This window comes from Oncorhynchus kisutch, linkage group LG22 (genome assembly GCF_002021735.2).
Source record: "Oncorhynchus kisutch isolate 150728-3 linkage group LG22, Okis_V2, whole genome shotgun sequence".
NCBI classification, from domain to species: domain Eukaryota; kingdom Metazoa; phylum Chordata; class Actinopteri; order Salmoniformes; family Salmonidae; genus Oncorhynchus; species Oncorhynchus kisutch.
This window is the reverse complement of record NC_034195.2, coordinates 18,059,522-18,081,514: the sequence shown is the minus strand read 5'-3', so window position 1 is coordinate 18,081,514 and position 21,993 is coordinate 18,059,522. Positions and strand designations below refer to the sequence as shown.

At 45.7% G+C, this 21,993-nt stretch overlaps 2 protein-coding genes across 2 annotated transcripts in view; both read left to right on the top strand.

The window, feature by feature from the left end:
* Positions 1-9,332, top strand: part of si:dkey-82f1.1 (DENN domain-containing protein 2A) — a 40,258-nt gene extending 30,926 nt beyond the window's left edge. The window contains exons 10-20 of the mRNA XM_020455622.2: positions 19-128; positions 1,050-1,119; positions 1,276-1,353; positions 2,092-2,232; positions 2,491-2,639; positions 6,954-7,131; positions 7,282-7,323; positions 7,480-7,576; positions 7,734-8,003; positions 8,147-8,233; positions 8,414-9,332. Of these exons, the coding sequence (XP_020311211.1) occupies positions 19-128; positions 1,050-1,119; positions 1,276-1,353; positions 2,092-2,232; positions 2,491-2,639; positions 6,954-7,131; positions 7,282-7,323; positions 7,480-7,576; positions 7,734-8,003; positions 8,147-8,233; positions 8,414-8,445 (1,254 nt within the window). The 3' untranslated portion in view covers positions 8,446-9,332. The remainder of the gene's footprint in view (positions 1-18; positions 129-1,049; positions 1,120-1,275; positions 1,354-2,091; positions 2,233-2,490; positions 2,640-6,953; positions 7,132-7,281; positions 7,324-7,479; positions 7,577-7,733; positions 8,004-8,146; positions 8,234-8,413) is intronic.
* A 597-nt stretch (positions 9,333-9,929) lies between these two features.
* tead4 (TEA domain transcription factor 4) overlaps positions 9,930-21,993 on the top strand; it is a 34,625-nt gene continuing 22,561 nt past the window's right edge. Inside the window, exons 1-2 of the mRNA XM_031801921.1 lie at positions 9,930-10,268; positions 14,366-14,659. Of these exons, the coding sequence (XP_031657781.1) occupies positions 14,653-14,659 (7 nt within the window). The 5' untranslated portion in view covers positions 9,930-10,268; positions 14,366-14,652. The remainder of the gene's footprint in view (positions 10,269-14,365; positions 14,660-21,993) is intronic.

Here is a 21,993-nt window from a genome sequence, read left to right as displayed (position 1 = left end):
GTTTATTCTCTGTGTCAGCTGGAGAGGAGCTTCAAGTTCATGCGGGAAACAGAAGACCAACTGAAGGTCATTCCTCAGTTCTGTTTTCCTGACGCTAAGGACTGGGCCCCCGTTGACAACTTCCCCAGGTCAGGCTGCTCACACACACATCCACCCCACATAGATGTTGACAAATGAAGAATGGGAGGCTAGCGAGCTGTTAATAAAGTGCTTTAGGTATTATGAACCAACCTGTCACTTCTTCCTGACACACATTGCCCAATAGTACCAAGACCAGGTCAATCTCACAAGCACTACTTTGTTTCCAAAAGTGACTGTGTTTCTGGTGGGAGACAGGTAATAATTACCCTTTACTAAATGTTTTATGGGTACCGGCTTTTGGAATGTTAGCTCAAGTAGACCGAGGCAGCATCCCAAATGGGATCCTTATCCCTATTTGGTGCACAACTTTTGACCAGGTTTGAATGGGCTCTGGTTAAAAATAGTGCACTATATAGGAAACAAGGTGCTATTTGGGATGCAGTCAGAGCCCCATTACACACACCTGCAGGGCAGAGACGTTGAGCTGGCTGACACGGTTCCTGTCAGAGAGCCAGGGTTGGTCAATGCACACCTGTCAGACAGACTGGAGCTGTCTTTGTGTGGGTTATGCAGAGTAAGTCTGCCCTGAGGGGAGGACTGGAGAACAAAGTAGAGGGTAATTGGTTTTTACTGATATCAAGAAATGACCAGGGTGGTTGGATTTTTCCTTAAAACAGGATCAATGAGTTGTCGACACATCGAACTATCCTCGACGTTCTTAAAGTTGATAAGATAAGATTACTTTAAAATGGTGCACAGACAGTGACCCATTTTTTTTCAAATGTCTAAATAAGTAAATAATAGGTACGTTTTTCAAAGTTGGCTGGCTAATCTGAGGTTGTTTTGTGAAATACAGACAGGAGTTTGAGTGCTCTATTTTCAACACACAACTCATTCAATTTCTTAACAGTTTTATTGCTCTTACATATGAATAGTTTCCAACCTGTGTGAATTATCTTATTTTCCAGTGAAACTTTCTCCTTCGTCCTGACTGGTGAGGACGGGAGCAGACGGTTCGGATACTGCCGTCGTTTACTGGTAAGCTACTCAAATGGCTACTTTTGTTATTTTCACCACATCCACTTCCATGTGTGTGTCACCGAGTGATGATAGTGATTGGAAATCCCTGTGTTGATATGAATTCAAACTGGAGGGCCCTATCATTCCCTGCACTGTCCTGCTCTGGGTCCACAGCCCAGTGGTAAAAGCCGGAGGCTGCCAGAAGTCTACTGCATCGTCAGCCGGCTGGGCTGTTTCGACCTCTTCTCTAAGGTACAGTATACTATACACATATTGCCTGGAGTTTTTCCTGGTCAGGTCACATGTTCAGGCCAAACTCCCAGCCTTCAGTTCAGTATGGCCACATTAACTTGCGCAATTAAATATGGAGAATGGGAGTATGGCCACACACAGTGAGAGGAACTGGAGCCCACATGTACCCACAGAGCCCCTCCCTCTCCCTGTTTGTCACTTTCCCACCGCAGCTTTTCAAGCTGCAGCCCTGGCCACAGTACACAAAGACACATGTGAACCCCAGCTGATGTGGTTACCACAGTGGAATATTGGCATAGGCTCCCCTGTAATGAGCCACTGATTTATGTGTCAGCCTACATGTACTTATGTTATGTGAGTGTGCAGTTGCCCGTGCTGCTTGAGTATATTTGAGTGTATACAATATATTATAAACTGGGTGGTTCGAGCCCTAAATGCTGATTGGCTGAAAGTTGTGGTATATCAGACCATATACCATGGGTATGACACAACATGTATTTTTACTGCTCTTAATTACATTGGTAACCAGTTCATAATAGCAATAAGGCACCTCTGGGGTTTGTGGTATATGGTCAATATACCACGGCTAAGGGCTGTGTCCTAGCATTACTTAAATGTATTGTAGTGCATAAGCTTCAGTGTACTTTCTATACCATATTTAATTGCGTAAGTTAATGTGCTTTAGGGTATAGTGTACTTCCTATTCCATTGTGAATGTGTGTGCCGTCTTCCCCCTAGATCCTGGATGAGGTGGAAAAGAGGAGGGCCATCTCTCCAGCCCTGGTGCAGCCCTTCATGAGGGGCATCATGGAGGCTCCATTCCCCGCCCCGGGGAGAACCATCACTGTGAAGAACTTCCTGCCTGGCTCAGGCACTGAGGTGAGGGGGAATAACTTTACAGAGTAGGGGTGGCTAGAGTCGATTCCACCACTGGCCATGGGAGGTGGCCTTCGGCTTTACTGAAAATGTCATTGACTTGAGGTGTTTATCTTGTGCGTTATAAACTTTGAATGTGTGTACACTGTGCTGTATGCAAGTGTGTTTTGTGACGTTAGTAGCCTGTGTGTTGTGTGTTTATGTAAATACATCTCTTTCTCACTCTCTCCCCCACTCTCTCTCGTTCTCCATCTTTCTCAGGTGATAGAGCTGTGTCGTCCGTCTGACTCTCGTCTGGAGCATGTGGACTTTGAGTGTCTGTTCTCCTCTCTGTCGCTGCGTCTGCTCCTCAGAGTCTTCGCCTCTCTGCTGCTGGAGCGCAGGGTCCTCTTCACCGCTGACAAACTCAGGTGGGACACTACTGTGTGCTCTATGGCCACTGGTGATGGGGGATCTATACAGTTACTTTGACTCCAAGTATCGATTTGTCATAGGTGTTTTTGTTGTTGCTAGTTAGCGTCAGCTAGCGCTAGTCTTCTGTACCTGCGGCAAAACGCAGCTATTTTTCATCCTATAGCTTGTTCTCCAAGGTTTTTTCAGCATCCCCCCCAATGACTGATCAAAACTAATTTCCTCATGTTCTCTTTTGTCTCTCTACTGCAGACTTATACAGAGCAATATGTTTGGAACAACAAAATAAAATTGCAGTACTGAATCGCAATACATATAGAATCGTGAGAACCTCCATACGTATTGTATCGGCACCTAAGTATCATGATATCGTATCATGTGAGGTCCCTAGAAATTCCTAGCCCAAGTGGCCACGTCCCAAAACAAGCCCTAGCCTCTATTCGGCCTAGTCTAGTAACTAAGGTTAGAGGTTGTTTATGGACTGGCTAATGGCTATGTGTGTTGCTCAGTGTCAGATTCAGAAAACGTTAATGTCCTCAGAGGCAATTCATCTTGCAGCAGACATAAAACATATCACATCTAAAAATGTCAAATAAATAGCAAAGATATTTACAAGCATATAGGCAGGGTAAGTGCAGTTTCATAGTGCATGTGCTAAGTGTAATTAGTCCAACATTTTAAGTTGCAGAATTGCATTTGGAATAAAAGAGTACTTGGCCCCATTTTATTTTGTTAAAAAAAAAATACCTTTGGTAGTCTGTACCTGTGGCCAGAAGGAAGGAGCTGGAATTCAGGGTGGAGCTGGAATTCAGGGTGGAGTGGATGGGAAGTGTCCACCGCTATTATATTTACCTTCTGGAGGGATCTGCCCAGGTAGAGCGATGACAGTTCTTGCTGTTGCTGACCCATGATTTTTCCACAAGTCCTGACTATCTTGCTGTGCCACCTTGATATTCCCAATCCAGCAGGTCAAGCAGTAGGACAGAATGCTCTCAATGATTTATAAAAGAGAACCATGATGGTTAGATCAACATTAAAGTGCAGTTTCCGTAGGAAATAGTCTGTTGGCCTTCAAAATAGCGTCAGTACACTGATCCCAGGACAGCTTGTTGTCAATGGCTAGCCCAAGGTATTTGTACTCCACTATTTCAATGGGCTCACCTTATATCAGTGATGGTGTGTGCATGGTAGTGTTCCTTCAAAGGTCAATCACCATGTCCTTTTGTTTTTGATGTATTTAATATTACATGGATGACTCCGACCAGACAGTAAAATCATTCAGACGGTCCGTGTTCGGATTCATCCCCTTCAAGAAGACTGACCAAAGCAGTATCGTCAGCATATTTGATCAGGTGGCGCCCTGGGAACCGGCTCCGGCAGCTGTCTGTATACAGTATGTATAGTACTGCAAATTGGAGGGGGTCAAGAAGGTGTCTGGTGGTGGTTTATGTATGCCTTGATGATCTTTTCAATAGATTTAATCAAGAGAGGTAAGAGCGACAGGTCTAATCATTTGATGCAGATGGATGGGAGGTTTTTGGAACAGGTACAACAATAAATTTTTTCCAGGAACTGCTGAAATAGAGCAGAAGATACCACTCAGCTGAGTGGTAGTGTTTCAAGACACAACCACTTACATTATCAGGCCCCTGGCTCTTTCGTGCTCCAGTGCTTTTGAATGCTCGTTGTACGACTTCCTCATCGATGACATTCCCGCTCTCTGTTGCCATGACATCCTCCTCCAGACAGGCCAGGGGAGCGAGGGCGCCCCCTGTTGCAAAGCGAGTGAAGAACTTCAGTTCATTGGCTGTTGAGGGCACACCCTCTCATCCAGGCAGGGATCGATACGTTGCCTCGCTGTGAAAGGGGCGTTTGCCCAACCGGGCAGAGTCTCCCTGTAACATTATCTGTTGCACCTTATCCTTGTACTGGCATCTTGCCTTTTTAATCTCTTCGTTCACCTCTCTCTCTACCTCTTCGAGTGGATTCCCGGAGGAAAACACTTGTTTCTTCTTGTTAAGCACCACTTTCAATTATTTGGTCACCCGTGGCACGCTAAGAAATATCTTACATGTTTTTTGTGGGGGATCGCCAAATAAACACAATTCAATATAGTCAGATATTACGTTAGTCAACTCGTTCAGGTCAGCGGATGATTCTTCAAATCCACTAAATGAGATACAGTCAAAGCATCCCTGCAGTTGATCACTACTGTCGTTGTCCCACACCTGTGTTCTGTTTTTCCACCGCCTGCCCCCTTTTGACTAACTGTCTATAAGTTGCTCGTAGAAAAGTGTTATGATCTGATCCACCCACTGGAGGTCTGGCCAAGGATGAATACATTTTCGCGACCGAGCCGTAAAACAAATCCAATGATCTGATTGTTAGACAAGTCACATACTGGGTGAAAGTACTCGGTGTGTTGAGAGTGCAGCTATTGAAATCCCCCATGATGAATTGGGCGCATCAGGGGAAATCGCATCAAGCTCTTGAGTGAGGTTTGAAATTTTGTCTGCTGCAATGACAGTTTGCTCTTGGATAGATATAAACAGTTGTTATAAAAAGCTGGGTGGAATTTACAGGGGAGGAAGAAGGGGTGCAGTGACAATGACAGTAGTTCTCTATCAGGAGTGCATATTTTCTTCCCTTGACAATCTAGTTTTCTATCATTTATCAGAACAGACTCCGCCTCCGTGCTCCTTACCACTAGCTTCTCTGCCCATATTAGGTGAATCCGGTGAATCCGTCAGGGGTGACTTCAGTCAGGCACCGTTTCAGAGGCCATCACACAGGCCTCCCTGTATTCATATAGATACTGAGCAGGGTAGTTGTTTTGTTCCTCCTCAACCTCTGCCGCACACCTCCTTTTCCTCCTTCACCGGGTTGTTTTGTCTCACCATCTCTGCAGGTATGTCCCCTTTGATCCATTCTCCCAAACGTGCGGTATTACATTGTAAAAGAGCTATAGCAGATGTGTGGTGCCCACCGACTTTCTCAGAAGTTCGCATGCTGTTTCAGGTACCAGCAAAATGAATCAAAGTAGGAGAATAATCCACTATATGCACATCATGTCGCTCTACCATAGCCTAATCAGTCATCCGATGCAACATAAAACACTAATACACTACTATAGACAAAGCAACAAAAACAGTTTAAATGACAGACAAACGCTGCAGGGCACCACAGCCTCACGCTTTCAGTCACCGAAGTATTTTGAGTACATACTGTCAGCTATGGATCAGTACAACTTAGTACTTATCTAGCTACCTTTTTTTGTTATTCTGTATGAGTAAACCGACTTGAGACCAGTGGGCTCAGGTGAAAGGCAGAGGAGAGGGAACAGGATGTGACAGACAGACAGACAGACAGACAGACAGACAGACAGACAGACAGACAGACAGACAGACAGACGGCTCCTGGAATAGACAGAGAAAGAGTGTTAAGGAAGGAATGCTGTTGTGTTATACAGTCGTCTAGGGAACAATAATTTCTCTCTGGAAATATGTCATGGAAGCCAGATACAGGGTTGGTGTAGAAGTGAAAGCGTTAAGACTGCCGTGTGCAACCGATTTGACACACTAGCATCCACTACTCACCTGCTATTGACGGGTGCCTTGAGATAGACTATAAAGCATTTCCAGGGTCTTTCTTGGATGTGCATTTCCCTGTCACTTGGGTGCTGTTAACACAGGCAGCTCAATTCTGATCTTTAGTTGATCTGATTGGTCAAAAGCCTAGTTAGTGGAAAAAGATCTGAATTGGGCTACCTGTGTAAACTCTGCATCATTAAATGCTTCTGAAAACCCAGCAGGAAAAGCTTGTGAATCCACAATAGATTGTTGCTCCACTGTGACATTGTTCTACTGTTGCATTGAAATGAGTGGAAACTTGGCCTCACAATCACTGATTTTTGTTTTTGACTTAATTAAATGAAACAGACACGCACATTGGAGGCATTAAGTTAACGGCGCTGGATTCACTCCCGCAATATATATTGTAGTGTTAAATCACGCCCCCTAATGATTCATGAACAAGTTCTCAAAAAGCCATGCTTTACAAAGTGCAATGTTCAGTTTTATGTTCTAAAGCAAGTCTTGATAATAGCTGAAGAATCTGCTACTACCACCTTGTGGTGGAATATAGAACTGCATTGAATACAGTACAAAGCACGCTGACTTATTACGTGGCTATGTGTAGGCTACCACTACAGTCATATTTTTGCCGTTAGGTTTTGAATTAATGTTATAACAACTTGTTCTATTCTGTCAGTTGACATCCTATTCTCTCCCTCCCTCTCGCCCCTCTCTCTGCAGTACTCTGTCTCAGTGCTGCCATGCGATGGTGGCTCTACTCTACCCATTCACCTGGCAGCACACCTACATCCCTGTGCTGCCCCCTTCCATGCTGGACATAGTATGTACCCCCACCCCCTTCATCGTGGGTCTGCTATCCAGCTCTCTGCCCAGCCTCAAAGAGCTGCCCATCGAGGAGGTGAGACCAGGCCCCTGAGCCCAGCCCACTGTGTGTGTGAACCCCTAACCTCATCCCTTTCCTCAATAAACAATGATCTCTGTGGGTCTACTCTGAGAAAGAGCTGAGGCTGCCACACTGTACGGAAATGACATCCGGCTCTCTCCTCAGGTCCTGGTGGTTGATCTCGGCAACAGCCGCTTCCTCAGACAGGTATACATCCCTAACAACGGTACCCATAGCAACAGACAAAGAACATACTGTATGTCTCTTACATAATTGGCTACACCCATAGATGTAGATACAGCTCTCTGCTCATGGCACACGGTCGTCATTTCCTCTCACACCTCGGTCTTTCCACTCCTCCAGCTGGATGACGAGGACTCCATTCTGCCTCACAAGTTGCAGGCTGCTCTGGAACACATTCTGGACAAGAGGAAGGAACTGGCCAGTGAGATGCCCACCGGTGAGTCAGTGCTACTATATTAACACCTCTCGCAGAAAAGTCATGTTGTGACTAATACAGGCTTGACGGAGGTCTATGTGACTGTTGATATATGTTAATTACCAAATGCCTACTCATGACCGCCATGTTGAAACATGTTGAATCTGTCTCTCTCCAGACTCGAGCTCCCTCAGCACGGTGGTGTCGGAGACCTTTGTACGTTTCTTCGTGGAGATGGTGGGCCACTACCCTCTCTTCATGGGCGGGGGGGATCGAGAGGACGAGTCTGGAGCCCCCTCCTCGCCCACCCTGTCCTGCTTTCAGCGCGAGGCCTTCCGCAAGGCTGTCACTTCCAAGAGTCTGAAGAGGTTCCTGGAGGTCTTCATGGAGACCCAGATGTTCGCTGGGTTTGTGGCAGAGAGGGAGCAGCGCAGGCAGGGTCTAAGAGGTGTGGAGATGGGTAGTAGAGCGTTTGAATCTTGTTAGTGCCTGGTTGTGAGCACTCCCATAAGATACGTCTGCTTTTGGAGTCTGTATGCCTGTCTGAAATGCATAATTATGACAATTTTGCATAATTACCTGTCTGTCCAGGTTTGTTTGAGGTGAGGTCACAAGATTACCTGGACTCTCTCCCAGGGAGTGAACAGCGTGGGGTCAACAAGTTCCTCAAGGGTCTAGGTAAGTCCCAAATCCTCTCCCATACATCCTATCCACTCAAGTACCTACATACACCATATACCAAGTCACTCTGAATAACAGGTGTTGCATTCGTGAAACTACATTCCTCCATGTTTGAAAAGGTTGTCACTCACGCCAAAGTTATTTTGATCCGGTTCTGTTGCTTGTTTTTATTTTCAGGAAATAAGATGAAATTCCTGTCCAAGAAATGATGCCTCGGGACGGGACTCCATGAGAGGGAGCATGTTCAAAAGAGGTTGAGAACAAAACACTTTGTCTAAGGACCCAAACTCCCTGTGGATAGCATGAAGAAGGGGATTGTGTGTCCACAAGCTTATGGAGACATACTGGGCAAGGACCGAACACTCCTTGCAATATTTGGACTGAACATGAATGACTTTGGGGGCTGTTGGGGTTTAGCAATCGGACCAAAAACATTCATATTGTCGCAGCCCCAAAGACACAGACCCATCAAGGAACGTCGTTCTCCTTTGAGGTCTTATCATTCGCGAGTGTCTCTCTGTCGCCCCTGAGAGCTTACTTTTGTAAAGCTGTCTGCCTTTATAGTGTACATTGATGTACTGTATAGCACAGTCCATTTCCATTCCTAGAGTTGGGATAGAATGACTCCACCCACAAACCTGAAAGACTCCACTGAGGATGTTGCTGGGTGGGCCAAAAGACCATTCCATTTTGTACCGTTTAAACATTCCACATATTTCTATTGAGTACAACTTCTATGTTAACAGGAGGCTTAAGTTAATTTATACGGTGTACTTTTTAAGAGTAACTGTTGCTTCCATTTTCCCTCCTTCAAATGAAAGCAAAATAACATCCTGTAGTTTTGTGATGGGCTTTATGTAGTCTGTATGGAGGAGGGGTCGTAGACCACTGGGTTACTATTGAGGAAATATACCACTGAGACCGAGTGAACTATGGATTGGAATGGGTGTAAGGGAAATTATCAGAAAATCATACCTTGGAGAAGGCAAAGGAGGCCTAAAACAAATTGATATGTAATTGTCAAACACCACTAGTTTTGCCTTAAACCTGATTTGAAAATGTTATGAAATAATTAAAGTTCATTTTAATTAATAAATACAAGGATGTGGGCCTCATTCATGCCTGATTGCTATTATAACGTCATAAACTGATTATTAAATCACACATATTATCACTCATAGAGGGTTATTGACTTGATGTCACGAAACAAAAGGACAGTATTGTACAATTGAGCCCTTAATTTAAGTCATTTTCTACATTATCCACTGGAGGGCTCTCGCTATTACCCATTTCATTCAGTACTGACGCTCCAGTTGTTCAGAGTCCACTCTACCAGTGCTCAATTTATTATGGTTTCCTTAAAGATGAATAGCACAATCAATTTTCCTCGTTTGCTAAAACTAAATGACCATTGATATCGAACGAAAAATCATTATGAACGAAATATATCAACATATGTTGCCAAATGGCATTACAAGTTTTAAAAAATTGTATAGTTAGCCTATTTATAGTTAGTACCTAATATAAATAGTAATTTATATTATCAAATGTATTACTTGAATAGTGCCCTATAAACAAGATTTGTTTAATCTTCATTATAGGGTTATTTCACAACAAATCATTAGAAGAGGGCTGATAAGGTTTCACAATAGCGTTGTCCCTTTGTGTGTTTGTCCCACTGTAAAGAGGCAATGACTACCCCCGACCTCTGTTTTTCTTTGTGATTTCCTTTTCCCCTTACCAAGGCTGGCTTTCTTTTCCTTTTCGGTGCGCCGTCCCCTCGAATCCCCCTCCCTCATTACGTGTTGACCGGTCGGTCCTGCCTCCCTATTTCCCCTCGTCTTTTTCGCTCCCTTCCAGGCTTCATGTCATTACCACAGCTAATTCCTGACATTCCAGCCCTCTTCGCGCTTCAAACGACTCAGGAAAGGGGCGACAAAATTTAAATATATTTCTTCACAGAAATCTGACCCCAGAAATTCCACTTGCCTGTTTGACCCAGCGGTGTTGTCTGTGGCTTGACTTTCAACAGGTACGTTTACAACATGTTTATCTGTCTCTTTGCTTTGTTAGTTGAACATCTGTTTTCTTTCATAAACCAATGCCTCTCAAGTTGTTGCCAAACTTTCTGTTTCAGAGTTCGATGGGTCAGATGTAGCCGTAGTACAGTCGTCTGCCGGTTACATTGTTTATAAAACGCTGTATGAGGTACAAATTCTTTACATTTCTGACATTTTTTTTGTCGAATTTCTAAATTTGCACGGTACTTCCTGCGTTTCAGACGGAACTTTTTAAAGGAAACTAATAACGTCATAGACGCGCAGTTCAACGTTAGCGCTCCTCTGGGTGATGGGCTACTGATATTATAAAGTGAATAGATATGTTTACAAAATAGATATTTCAGTTGCCTCATTTGAGTGTCAGTTGTCCGAAAATCTGAGAATGTTTCCGAAATAATAGACATGACATGAGTGAATTTTGTTGTTGTGCCAAATAAAAATACCAGTCTACTATTAATAATAACTATTACTCTGAATTACTTCCACTAACAATAACTACAGCGATGAATACTAATTTAGCACTTGAGCTATATCTTCAATAACTATATCTAGAGAGAAATTAAAACAATTACATGTGTATTATGTGGCTATGATTATTAATGTGTTATATGCCCATGAAAGTAGTTCCCATGATCTTACATGTCAATATAATGTTTGAAATGTCCACATACCATACATTTACAGAATGCCTGTTAAGTCAACAACATGGGGTTTACTGTGTTGTCTGTGCCCAAGCAAAATTCAATTATCAGGCATACGTTTTATGTCGTTTTATTTTTTATTTTCGCCTTGTTTATGATGTAGTGTACTTGGTATGCTGTTTTTGAGTCCCCAAATCCAACCACTGCTACCTGGCATATTGTGTGCACTATGCGTAGCCAGTGATGACCAATCAGCACACACACAGGGTTTGGTTTTGTAGTGGATGGATAAATTCTGTAGAGTCTAGTCATGGTGGTGCTGACAGGCTGTGTGAGGGAGTATTTTTGGTCTGGGTCCCAGAGCAGGGTTAGTGTGTGTGTGAGAGTCCATCCCTCCCCTGGAGCAACAGGTGGAATGGGCCAAGGCCCTGGAGAGGTAGGGGGCAAGCACACCCCTGTTAGGGCACTCTCTTAAAACTACTGTATGACAGCCAAGGATTATTCATGTAATCAATCCTTTCTCACTTTTAGTTTTTCTGTCTTGATGTCTCTGAGTTCACTACCTTAGACTGTTTTTAAAATGTACATACTGTAGCCTATTAATGATGAATTGCTAACTTGTCATTCTGTCTCTGTCAGTGTGTCCGTATCATCAGGTCTCTGCAATTTATCAAAACTCATAAGCTGTCTGTATTGGTGTTTGCATTTCTTTTGCCTTTGCATGCCTGTGTGTGTGTGTGAGCGAGCATTTGTCTGTGTTTGTGTATATTGAGCTGCCCTGAGACTGTCCTTGTGCAGAGGAGACTATTCAGTGTGCTCATCCCACATAGCGAGCATTCCTCCTCCACTCACACGAGAAAGCAGAGTAATGCCTTGGATATGAGCCCTACAGAGCAAAGAAACCCCCTGGCATCCAAGCCCCAACAACCCGCGTCTACCAACAATCCTCCTCTCTCTACATGCATATGTCCAACAAGTCATTGGGCTGTATCAGTGCACATGTTTGATGGATCTCTCTGTAGGGAAAACCTTGGATTGAACTCCATCTTGACCCTGTAATTTGTGATTATTGTGAGTTATGACTTAAATATACTGTGGGGTTTTCATGATGGTTTTGATGTAGGGTTAGTCGAGGTGTATGGAAGCGTTAGTGGCATTGGCACAGGATGTTACGTGTAATTAGGCAGTGTGTTTGTGTGCACTCAGAGAGATTAGTTGATCTGCTCCTTACAGGGCAACACAGTGGGACACCGCACAAAACATGCCAATCAAATGTGTTCCTTTCTCTCCCGATGGTTTTCCACCTCCCACCCAGCCTGATCCTAGAAGACCATATAGCTGTGTCCCAAATGGCAATCTATTCCCTATCTAGTGGGACCATAGGACTCTGGTCAAAAGATAGATAGGGAATATATTGCCATTAAGGACACAGACGTGGTCTTCTAGGATCAGGCATTTTATGAGAGTATGTTTCCGAGCATTACATTCCGGTCCCGATTAGAGGAGACTGTCCAGTGGAGCACCCCCGTCTCTCCCCCTTCACCCCTAACCCTCTTTGGCGTTGACGCCCCTTGCAGTCCTACCCACCCCACAACACACTGAGTAGGCAGTGAGCACTGTGCCAGGGGCAAGTCGAAACTGATGCAGCTGTTCCCTCTTATGACTGGGGGTCACAGGGTGGCGAGGGAGTGGGCAACGCTGCATAGTTTGTATAGGTGTGTGTGGTGTAGTCCTATGTGTATTTCTGGTGTCTGAAGTGAAAGTGTCAGGGTGTGTTTGAGTGTACGTCTTTACGAGTGTTTGAGTGTGCGTCTTTACAAGTGCATATCGGATTTGTTCCATACTTTTGCGTGTGCATTTCTGTGAAGTACACACCTGCTTCCTGTGTGTGTGCATGTATGGGGGGGGGAGGAGATCTGTGCCCCCTGAGTGCAGCATCAGCTGGGAGATTATCCCATTGAGTGGGCCCAGGGGAGAGGGGCTGAGATGGAGGACTGGAAGGGGACACCTGATTTTAAGGGGCTTACGCCAATTAACCCTGTTGGACACTGGCTGAGGAACCTAACCAGCATTAATGGTTTATGCCCCACAGCTCTCTACACTAAACTTTATCTTTCTTCATCAGTGTTGCACTAGGGTTAATTACAGTTGCCCTGCACTCCAGGTTACTCTGTGAGCAAAATAAATACATGTACTCTCTTTGAGCACAGCAATGACCATTTCACCATAGACCCCTCATTTAAAAAGTTACTAAGATTTACCACCAGAGCAAAGAAAGGGTCTCTACAGTGTATGTTTGCCCTCCTCCATTGTTTCTCAGTGTTGTTAGGTGTATGAGCAGGGTTAACTGGCCAGCTCATTTACAGGAAGCCCATAGGAACGTCGGGAGGCTCAGAGGAAGAGATTGTTCCTCACTCAGACGTGACACCCTGTGACTCATCAGGACCACCCCTTCCCTCCTGTCCCACTCTTTGCCCCCCCCCCCCCAAACACACAGTTCAGCACACTGCCAGGCAGCCCAGATACAACCAGGCAAATCACACATTATAATGACTAACCATGTCAATAGCCTTAACTGTCAATTGGCAGCCCAGAATTGCCTCTACAGGAAAACAAACAACGATTGAGACAGGCCTCACCCAGTGACCCGAGCAGGAAAAACTCCAGGCCCTAATTATACATTACTGAGAAACCTAATGATATATTCCGGTCACATGGTCAGCAAAAACTCCCGGCCCACCCTAGTCATGTGATCGATACTGTACATCCAGCTTGAGTGTTAAAGTGTAACAACCCTGACATGATCTCCTTGATGTGTCTGTCCAAGTCTTTCTCTACCAATGGCGGTGTGGTGGGGATCTCAGTCGAATGTGATTCCCGGTCTGTTGGCTTAGTGACTCCTCCACCCTCTGTCTCTAGGTGCCATGCTGTTTGTTTTCATGGCTCCATAATTACTTTCTGCTCCGAGGTGCTTTTTCCACGTAGGATTAGCGACTCCCCAGTGATGTGGTCCCGAGATCTTATAGCCTACGCACGCACACCGCTCTTCATTGTGACGTAACTATCACTTTTCTAGATGGAGCGCCTCCTTGGGCGGACGTCAATGGACCTGAATATTGTTTTGTTTTATCTTAATTTCTTGATGTTTGAACTTCTTGAGGAAGATCTGGCAAGATGTTGAATAGCTGACCGTATGTAGTCACAGACCAGGCACCTGACCAGACCCCAAGAGATTTCAAAGTACCGAATGCTTAGCAGCATAATCAATATTTGAAACCGATCCTTGTTATCCTGACAATCGCATAATATGGTACTTCATTTATTTTACAATGGGTATTGCTTTCCTATGTTCTTGTTCTAACATCCTCCAAGCCAGCACTCCTTGACTCAACCTCCCCTTACCTAAATATTGTCTCTTGCTTCCTCAGGATCACCCTGTCCTACCTTGTCCTTGGCCCCTGGAACGCACCCTCTACCCCCTGCTCCTCCCAGCCCGGTCCTGTGGTCCTCCCGGCCCCCCACCACGTCTGCGGAGTGGGTGCCGGCCCCCTCCCCTGGGGGCACCAGTGAGGAGCTGAACGAGCCTCTGGACAAGCCTCTGGAGAACGATGCGGAGGGCGTGTGGAGCCCCGACATCGAGCAGAGCTTCCAGGAGGCCCTGGCCATCTACCCGCCCTGCGGACGCAGGAAGATCATCCTCTCCGATGAAGGAAAGATGTACGGTACGCCCCACCCTTTTCTGTCTATTCCCCGGTGTTATGTGATGGCTCTGCCGTCCCAACGCTCTTATATGGACATGCTCTCAGGCGCTGTCCCTTGATGTTCAAGATATTGCCTTTTTTTTCTGGTGATATTTGTACGTAGTGCTGTCCCTCACATATTTGTGCAACCTTTTTGTACAAATACACAGACTGACGGACAGACCCGGAGGGATGTTTCAGAGCGCTCTTCACACAGGTGTCCCTGTTTTTAATGTAGTTCTATCCTCGCTGTTCCTGTCTATTCATGTTCTGTATTATTTCATGTTTTGTGTGGACCCCAGGAAGAGTAGCTGCTGATTTCACAGCAGCTAATGGGGATCCTAATAAAACCCCAAAATACCCTTTCCCTCCATCCACGTGGCTGAGTAGCACGATTTGATGTGTGCCACTCTCCTCTCCAATGTTTCTGCTCACATTCTGATTGATTGATACTTCACAGGATCTGCTTAAATTCTCCACTTCTCCACTACTCCACTTCATTGGCCTTCTTACCTATGTTATGTTAGTATTCGGCCCCCTTGAACTTTGCGACCTTTTGCCACATTTCAGGCTTCAAACATAAAGATATAAAACTGTATTTTTTTGTGAAGAATCAACAACAAGTGGGACACAATCATGAAGTGGAACGACATTTATTGGATATTTCAAACTTTTTTAACAAATCAAAAACTAAAAAATTGGGCGTGCAAAATTATTCGGGCCCCTTAAGTTAATACTTTGTAGCGCCACCTTTTGCTGCGATTACAGCTGTAAGTCGCTTGGGGTATGTCTCTATCAGTTTTGCACATCGAGAGACTGAATTTTTTTCCCATTCCTCCTTGCAAAACAGCTCGAGCTCAGTGAGGATGGATGGAGAGCATTTGTGAACAGCAGTTTTCAGTTCTTTCCACAGATTCTCGATTGGATTCAGGTCTGGACTTTGACTTGGCCATTCTAACACCTGGATATGTTTATTTTTGAACCATTCCATTGTAGATTTTGCTTTATGTTTTGGATCATTGTCTTGTTGGAAGACAAATCTCCGTCCCAGTCTCCGGTCTTTTGCAGACTCCATCAGGTTTTCTTCCAGAATGGTCCTGTATTTGGCTCCATCCATCTTCCCATCAATTTTAACCATCTTCCCTGTCCCTGCTGAAGAAAAGCAGGCCCAAACCATGATGCTGCCACCACCATGTTTGACAGTGGGGATGGTGTGTTCAGGGTGATGAGCTGTGTTGCTTTTACGCCAAACATAACGTTTTGCATTGTTGCCAAAAAGTTCAATTTTGGTTTCATCTGACCAGAGCACCTTCTTCCACATGTTTGGTGTGTCTCCCAGGTGGCTTGTGGCAAACTTTAAACAACACTTTTTATGGATATCTTTAAGAAATGGCTTTCTTCTTGCCACTCTTCCATAAAGGCCAGATTTGTGCAATATACGACTGATTGTTGTCCTATGGACAGAGTCTCCCACCTCAGCTGTAGATCTCTGCAGTTCAACCAGAGTGATCATGGGCCTCTTGGCTGCATCTCTGATCAGTCTTCTCCTTGTATGAGCTGAAAGTTTAGAGGGACGACCAGGTCTTGGTAGATTTGCAGTGGTCTGATACTCCTTCCATTTCAATATTATCGCTTGCACAGTGCTCCTTGGGATGTTTAAAGCTTGGGAAATCTTTTTGTATCCAAATCCGGCTTTAAACTTCTTCACAACAGTATCTCGGACCTGCCTGGTGTGTTCCTTGTTCTTCATGATGCTCTCTGCGCTTTTAACGGACCTCTGAGACTATCACAGTGCAGATGCATTTATACGGAGACTTGATTACACACAGGTGGATTGTATTTATCATCATTAGTCATTTAGGTCAACATTGGATCATTCAGAGATCCTCACTGAACTTCTGGAGAGAGTTTGGGGGGCTGAATAATTTTGCACGCCCAATTTTTCAGTTTTTGATTTGTTAAAAAAGTTTGAAATATCCAATAAATATCGTTCCACTTCATGATTGTGTCCCACTTGTTGTTGATTCTTCACAAAAAAATACAGTTTTATATCTTTGTTTGAAGCCTGAAATGTGGCAAAAGGTCGCAAAGTTCAAGGGGCCGAATACTTTCGCAAGGCACTGTATGTCATTGGCTTTTAAGTGTTGTAGTCCAATGAAAAGTGAAGAGCAAAAATTTAGACGTTGTACACGGAGTGTGGAACACCTGCTCTTTCCATGACCGACTGACCAGGCGAATCCAGGTGAAAGCCATGGTCCCTTATTGATGTCCCTGAGGGACGCTTTTGACAAATTGAGGCTGTTCTGAGGGCAAAGGGGGGTGCAACTCAATATTAGGAAGGTGTTCCTAATGTTTTGTGCACTCTGTATTTAGGGATGAGGTCAAATATTTAGGTTTTGTACACAAAGGATTGTATCGTCTACTATAGAATGCTAATAGTATAGAGTGCTCATAGACCCTTCAGATGGTCATACAGTGACTATAGGTCAAACTGTCTTGCTGATAGACGTCTGATAACATATGGCTAGCTGATAGACGTCTGATAACATATGGCTAGCTGATAAGACGTCGGCTTGACTGTTTGATAGCTAATCCGGACCCCCGGTGGTGGAAAATCGAGGGGCCCAAACAGAATGGGTGATTGTGTGCTTATCATATGCGGTCTGCCATGGCCTCTGTCACTGCGCCAGCTCCTCTAGCAATTAGCCATTAGGCACACGCTAGGCTAGCTAGGCCCGGTGAGGTCATAGCCGTCCTCTGATCAACTCTAAACCCTTATAAAGCTTGCAATAATGGGGGTGGAGGAGAGGGGGCAGGTGTCACATTCTGTGTATAAGGGGGAAAAAGAGGGGAAGGGTGTTGAGGGCTGGGAGGGGGGGTGATGAGGTACCCCTTCCTCCCCATGGGGGTCAGGGGTGGGTGATGTGCACCAGGGAGTACGATGGCCCGTTAAGAATGGTATGCGTTTGGAGCCGGAGTTCAAGGCAGCGCCACTGTAACCCTATACCAGAATAGACGTTTACCCTTTGAGCGCCTGGAGGGGGAGAACAAATAAACACCAAGGTAGTGGCGGTGTCTTATGGGGTGCTCTGCACCTGTCCCTGGTGTCTTTATGCCTCCCTCTGTTCCCTGCTATTTTTGTGATTTACCAGCCTCTCATACACTCTATCCCCGTCCACATCGCGCGCACACAAACACACACACACTGTAGGCCCTGCCAGAGTCACCGCCTCCCTCCGGGTCTGTCCGTCAGTCTGTCAGTGAGTCTGGCTGCCTTTCAGCTAACCTCCAGCTGCTCCCCAAGTTCACCCCAGCCTCGCGGCCAGCCCAGATTTACAACATGAGAAAAAGGACAAAACTAAGCTCGTATCCCCCCCCTCCACCCCATCAGCCCCTAAACAGCTAAAGCCCCCCCCCCCCCCCCCCCAGCTCTGTTAGGGTCACCAACAGCCCTTTTGACTCTTTGCTACAACTCTACTAATTTCAACCTATGTGACTCTCATGCTCATGTCAAAACCTCAACATGAGAAAATTGTTAGGTTTTCCTCTCACTTAATGTGTAGCCTATGAAAATGTCTGTTTTAAGATGTTACATTTACAAGGTTCCTAGAAATCAGGAATTTAGAGTGTGTGTTGGATTTCCTCTCTACAACACAGACAGGTTCATTTCAGAGGCAACAATGCCATACTAAGATGGCGAACCGTTAATTATATGGTGTGTGTGTGTGTGTGTGTGAATCCTCTTCAATCAAATAAATTCTTATATCAGAGAATATATTTCCTCATGCATTCATGGCATTGTTCTAGTAATAGCCTGCATAGCGCTGGCCGTCATGCCGATTTACACATTCAAGTTAGTAGCTTTTGTGCTTTTGTGTTTTTGTTGTTGTGCGGCAGTCAGTCATTCGACATGCATTGCCAATGAAAACATTTCCTATCTTCCATGGGTCCCTGTTGTGGACTTACGGCGTGTGTAAAGTAACCGGGGATCCACCGGGTAGACTGTCTTTTCAGAGCCTGGGTGACAAATGATGTGTGTTAAGGGAGGAGGGAGGGACTGTTGGATAAGTGCTTTGTCGCGAGGTATAGGATACCCATATGGGCCGTATATGGAGAGAGAAATGACATTGGAAATGTGATTATGTTGGCTGTTTATTCACAGTGATTGGATTATCAGCCATAACTCTTCTTGTAATCCCTTTTTTTATTATTTACATAATCAAAGTGTCTAGTCTTATGCCTAATGCAGAAATAACTGACATTATCATATTTTGTTCAGTCTTTCACACCTGCTCTCCCTCTGACACCTATAGTGATCATCTGATTTCCGTGTCCTTCATTACAAGGGTTTTATTGCAGATAAACATGTTGACATGTTTGTCTGTCTTGTGTACAAAGTCAAAGTGCCCTGCGAGCAGAGGGCAGCAGTTTCTCCTGTCAGCTCAACCCTTGTTAATAAAGTACATGATGTAGAGGAAAGGCCCAATGGAAAGAAATGGTTCTCCTCCTCACCTAGGTCCCAACTTCCCCAGTCAAGTGAGAGATTCACTGACCAAAGGCTGTGTGTGGCCAGTAGCCTTTTGAGAAAGTGCTTGTGTGTTATGTTTTTTTAGTCTTTGCAGCTGAGAGGACCGAGTTCTCTGTACGGTCATCATATAATTTGCTGAGTCTCCACAGTGTGTACTAGGGCAGTGGGGGGTCACTGTCTCCAGAGAGAGTATGGCCAGGTCAGTGGGTTGCTGGGTAGTGGGGTGTGTGGTGCTGGAGGGGACAGCCCTCACATGGGATGGTCCGGAGTCTGAACTGGACCCTGGCTGTGACCCTAGCCCCTGTCTTGACCTTCACTCTCACCTGGGATAGGATCCCCTCAGTGACTTTGAGGAACCATTACTGCCTTTCTGCTAAGGTGCCGCTGGAATTCAGACATGGCTGTCTGCTTGGCTCCGACATGCATCTCATTATAGGGCCCTGATCGAGCGCTCGCTCCCATAAGCGTAATCCAAGATCAAACATGACTGTATATAAAGATAAAAGCTATGTAATGAAATCCCTTGCTTGCACCTATCCAATGGTGGTAAATTAGTGATTACTTTTAGGACCTATTCACACGAGAGGAGATGGGGAGAATATTATGCAACCAGTGTAGATATACATACTGTATGGCCAGGATTCACTTCATTCAAATGAAACTGACGGTAAAAAGTCAGCTACTGCTGTTACCATGGTAACGCCTCCGAATGAATCGCAATGCTATGTGGACGTACCTTTTTTAAATCTCTTAAGTCTTTGTAGGGACGACACTATCAGACAGTGTCCCCGAGAGAGGGGTGAAATAGCCGAGTGGCTTTAGAGACGGGCCTGTTCGCCAGGAGTCTCCACGCTGCTCGGCTCACTCCTATCGGAGGGGAAATTGTACCCTGCCAACACATTCCTGCGGCCTAAATGTGATTATTAATATTGTTATTATTTTTTTCTCGCCTACAGAGGCACATGTGCTGGCGGAAGCCTTACGGCTGGAAGATGTGTGTTCAGAGAGGGGCTCGCTGTGTGTGTGTGCGCTCTCCCTGGCTGGCATATTTGGCCTCCTCCTATCGTGCCCATCGATTGCCACTTCAGAATAGAGAGTAGATGTAAGAAGCTTAGTCTTAGTCACACACACACACACACACACCCAACCCAGTATGCCTCCCTGAGGCCGGCAGTAGCAGAGAGAACAGATGCAGTGCTGGTGCTGCAGCAGGCAGTGTGTTGGTATGTGAGGAATGCTCGGGAGGATAGAGGTCAGAGGGTAGGGTAGGCCGTTTAGGGTCAGAGAGGAACCCATCCTTCTGAGAGGAAGCTACACCTTCGTGTGGCACAGTCTGCAACCACCGCTAACCCCCTCTGACTTTTCCCTGAGCCCAACAAACAGAACTGGAAGGGGGCGGTAGGGCGAGGTGGAGACCAACTCTCTCAGATGGTCCCAGAGTCGGACGAGTAGAGTATTGTTGTTGTGGTTGGTCACTGACTGCTCTTGAGAACTAACACAGGGTCCTTTGACCTGATCCCAGTCGCTGACTATTTATCCGTAAACAATGAGAGCGAGCTACACATTTCAAACTGGCCTTGGACCAGTGGTTAAGGAATTGACCGGGGTCGGGTTCTGTCTCTGTCCGTCAACCTCTCTGGACCACTCCCAGTGGACACGGTCACACGATGACGTCATTGTGTGACTGACCGACGACTCCTCTGATCTGTGATCTCACACTTGCCTGAATATTTTTTTTAATCATACCACCCGTCCATTTCAAGGAGTGGCAGGGACATCTGATATAAACACCTAAAGACCAGCCTCTTAACAGCTCATTAATGACTTGGTCTAATGGTCACAAATACAGTATGCTAATTTTGAATGGACTGGGAGGATGCTGTGTGTGTGCAGACTGTGTGTGACTGTATGTAAGCATAATCCTGAGTCATGGCTAAAATTATTTTATAAGCACGATGCTGAAAATCAAGATTCCACTGTCAGTGAATGGAAGAGATCAATAGTTAAGATTACAAATAAACGTTACACGAAACTTCCTGAAAATATATATTTTTTTTTTTACGCAGCACTTACAAAGTTAGAGGAAGATGGAACATAATGTAGTTTTTCCTCAAGTACATGTGAAGTACACTGCACTCACCTTTTTGCTACTTTTTAAGTAGCCTACGGTCACGGTTGTCGTAAGAACGGGACCAAGGCGCAGCGGATGTTGAGTTCCACATATTTATTGCAAAGTGAAACTTAGTGGCGGCTCCGGTGCTGGTTTTTGCCCACGCCCAGAGTTGGGAGCTGAGTTGGCCACAGTGCCTGGACTGGGCATCGGTGCAGAGGAAGGCTCTGGCCTTGGAGCGGGACTGGACGCCGTGCCTGGACTAGACATCGGCGCAGAGGAAGACTCCCGCCCTGGAAAGGGACTGGACACCCTGCCTGGAAGCCGTGGACCGTCGCCGGAGGTTCCGGGCCGTGGTCGCCGGAGGTTCCGGGCCATGGACCGTCGCCAGAGGCGCCGGACTGAATACGCACTGGAGACCTAGTGCGTGGAGCCGGTACAGGTGAAGTGCGTGTAACCGGACTGGTTACACGCACTTCAGGGCAAGTGTGAGGAGCAGGCACTGGACGTACCGGAATGGGGAGGCACACTGGAGGCCTAATGCATGGATCCGGCACAGGAGGCACCGGACTGGTGACACGCACTTCAGGGTGAGTGCAGGAAGCTGACACAGGACGTACCGGATGGGGAAGGCGCACTGGAGGCCAGATGCGTGAACTGGTGTCACGCTCTTCAGCA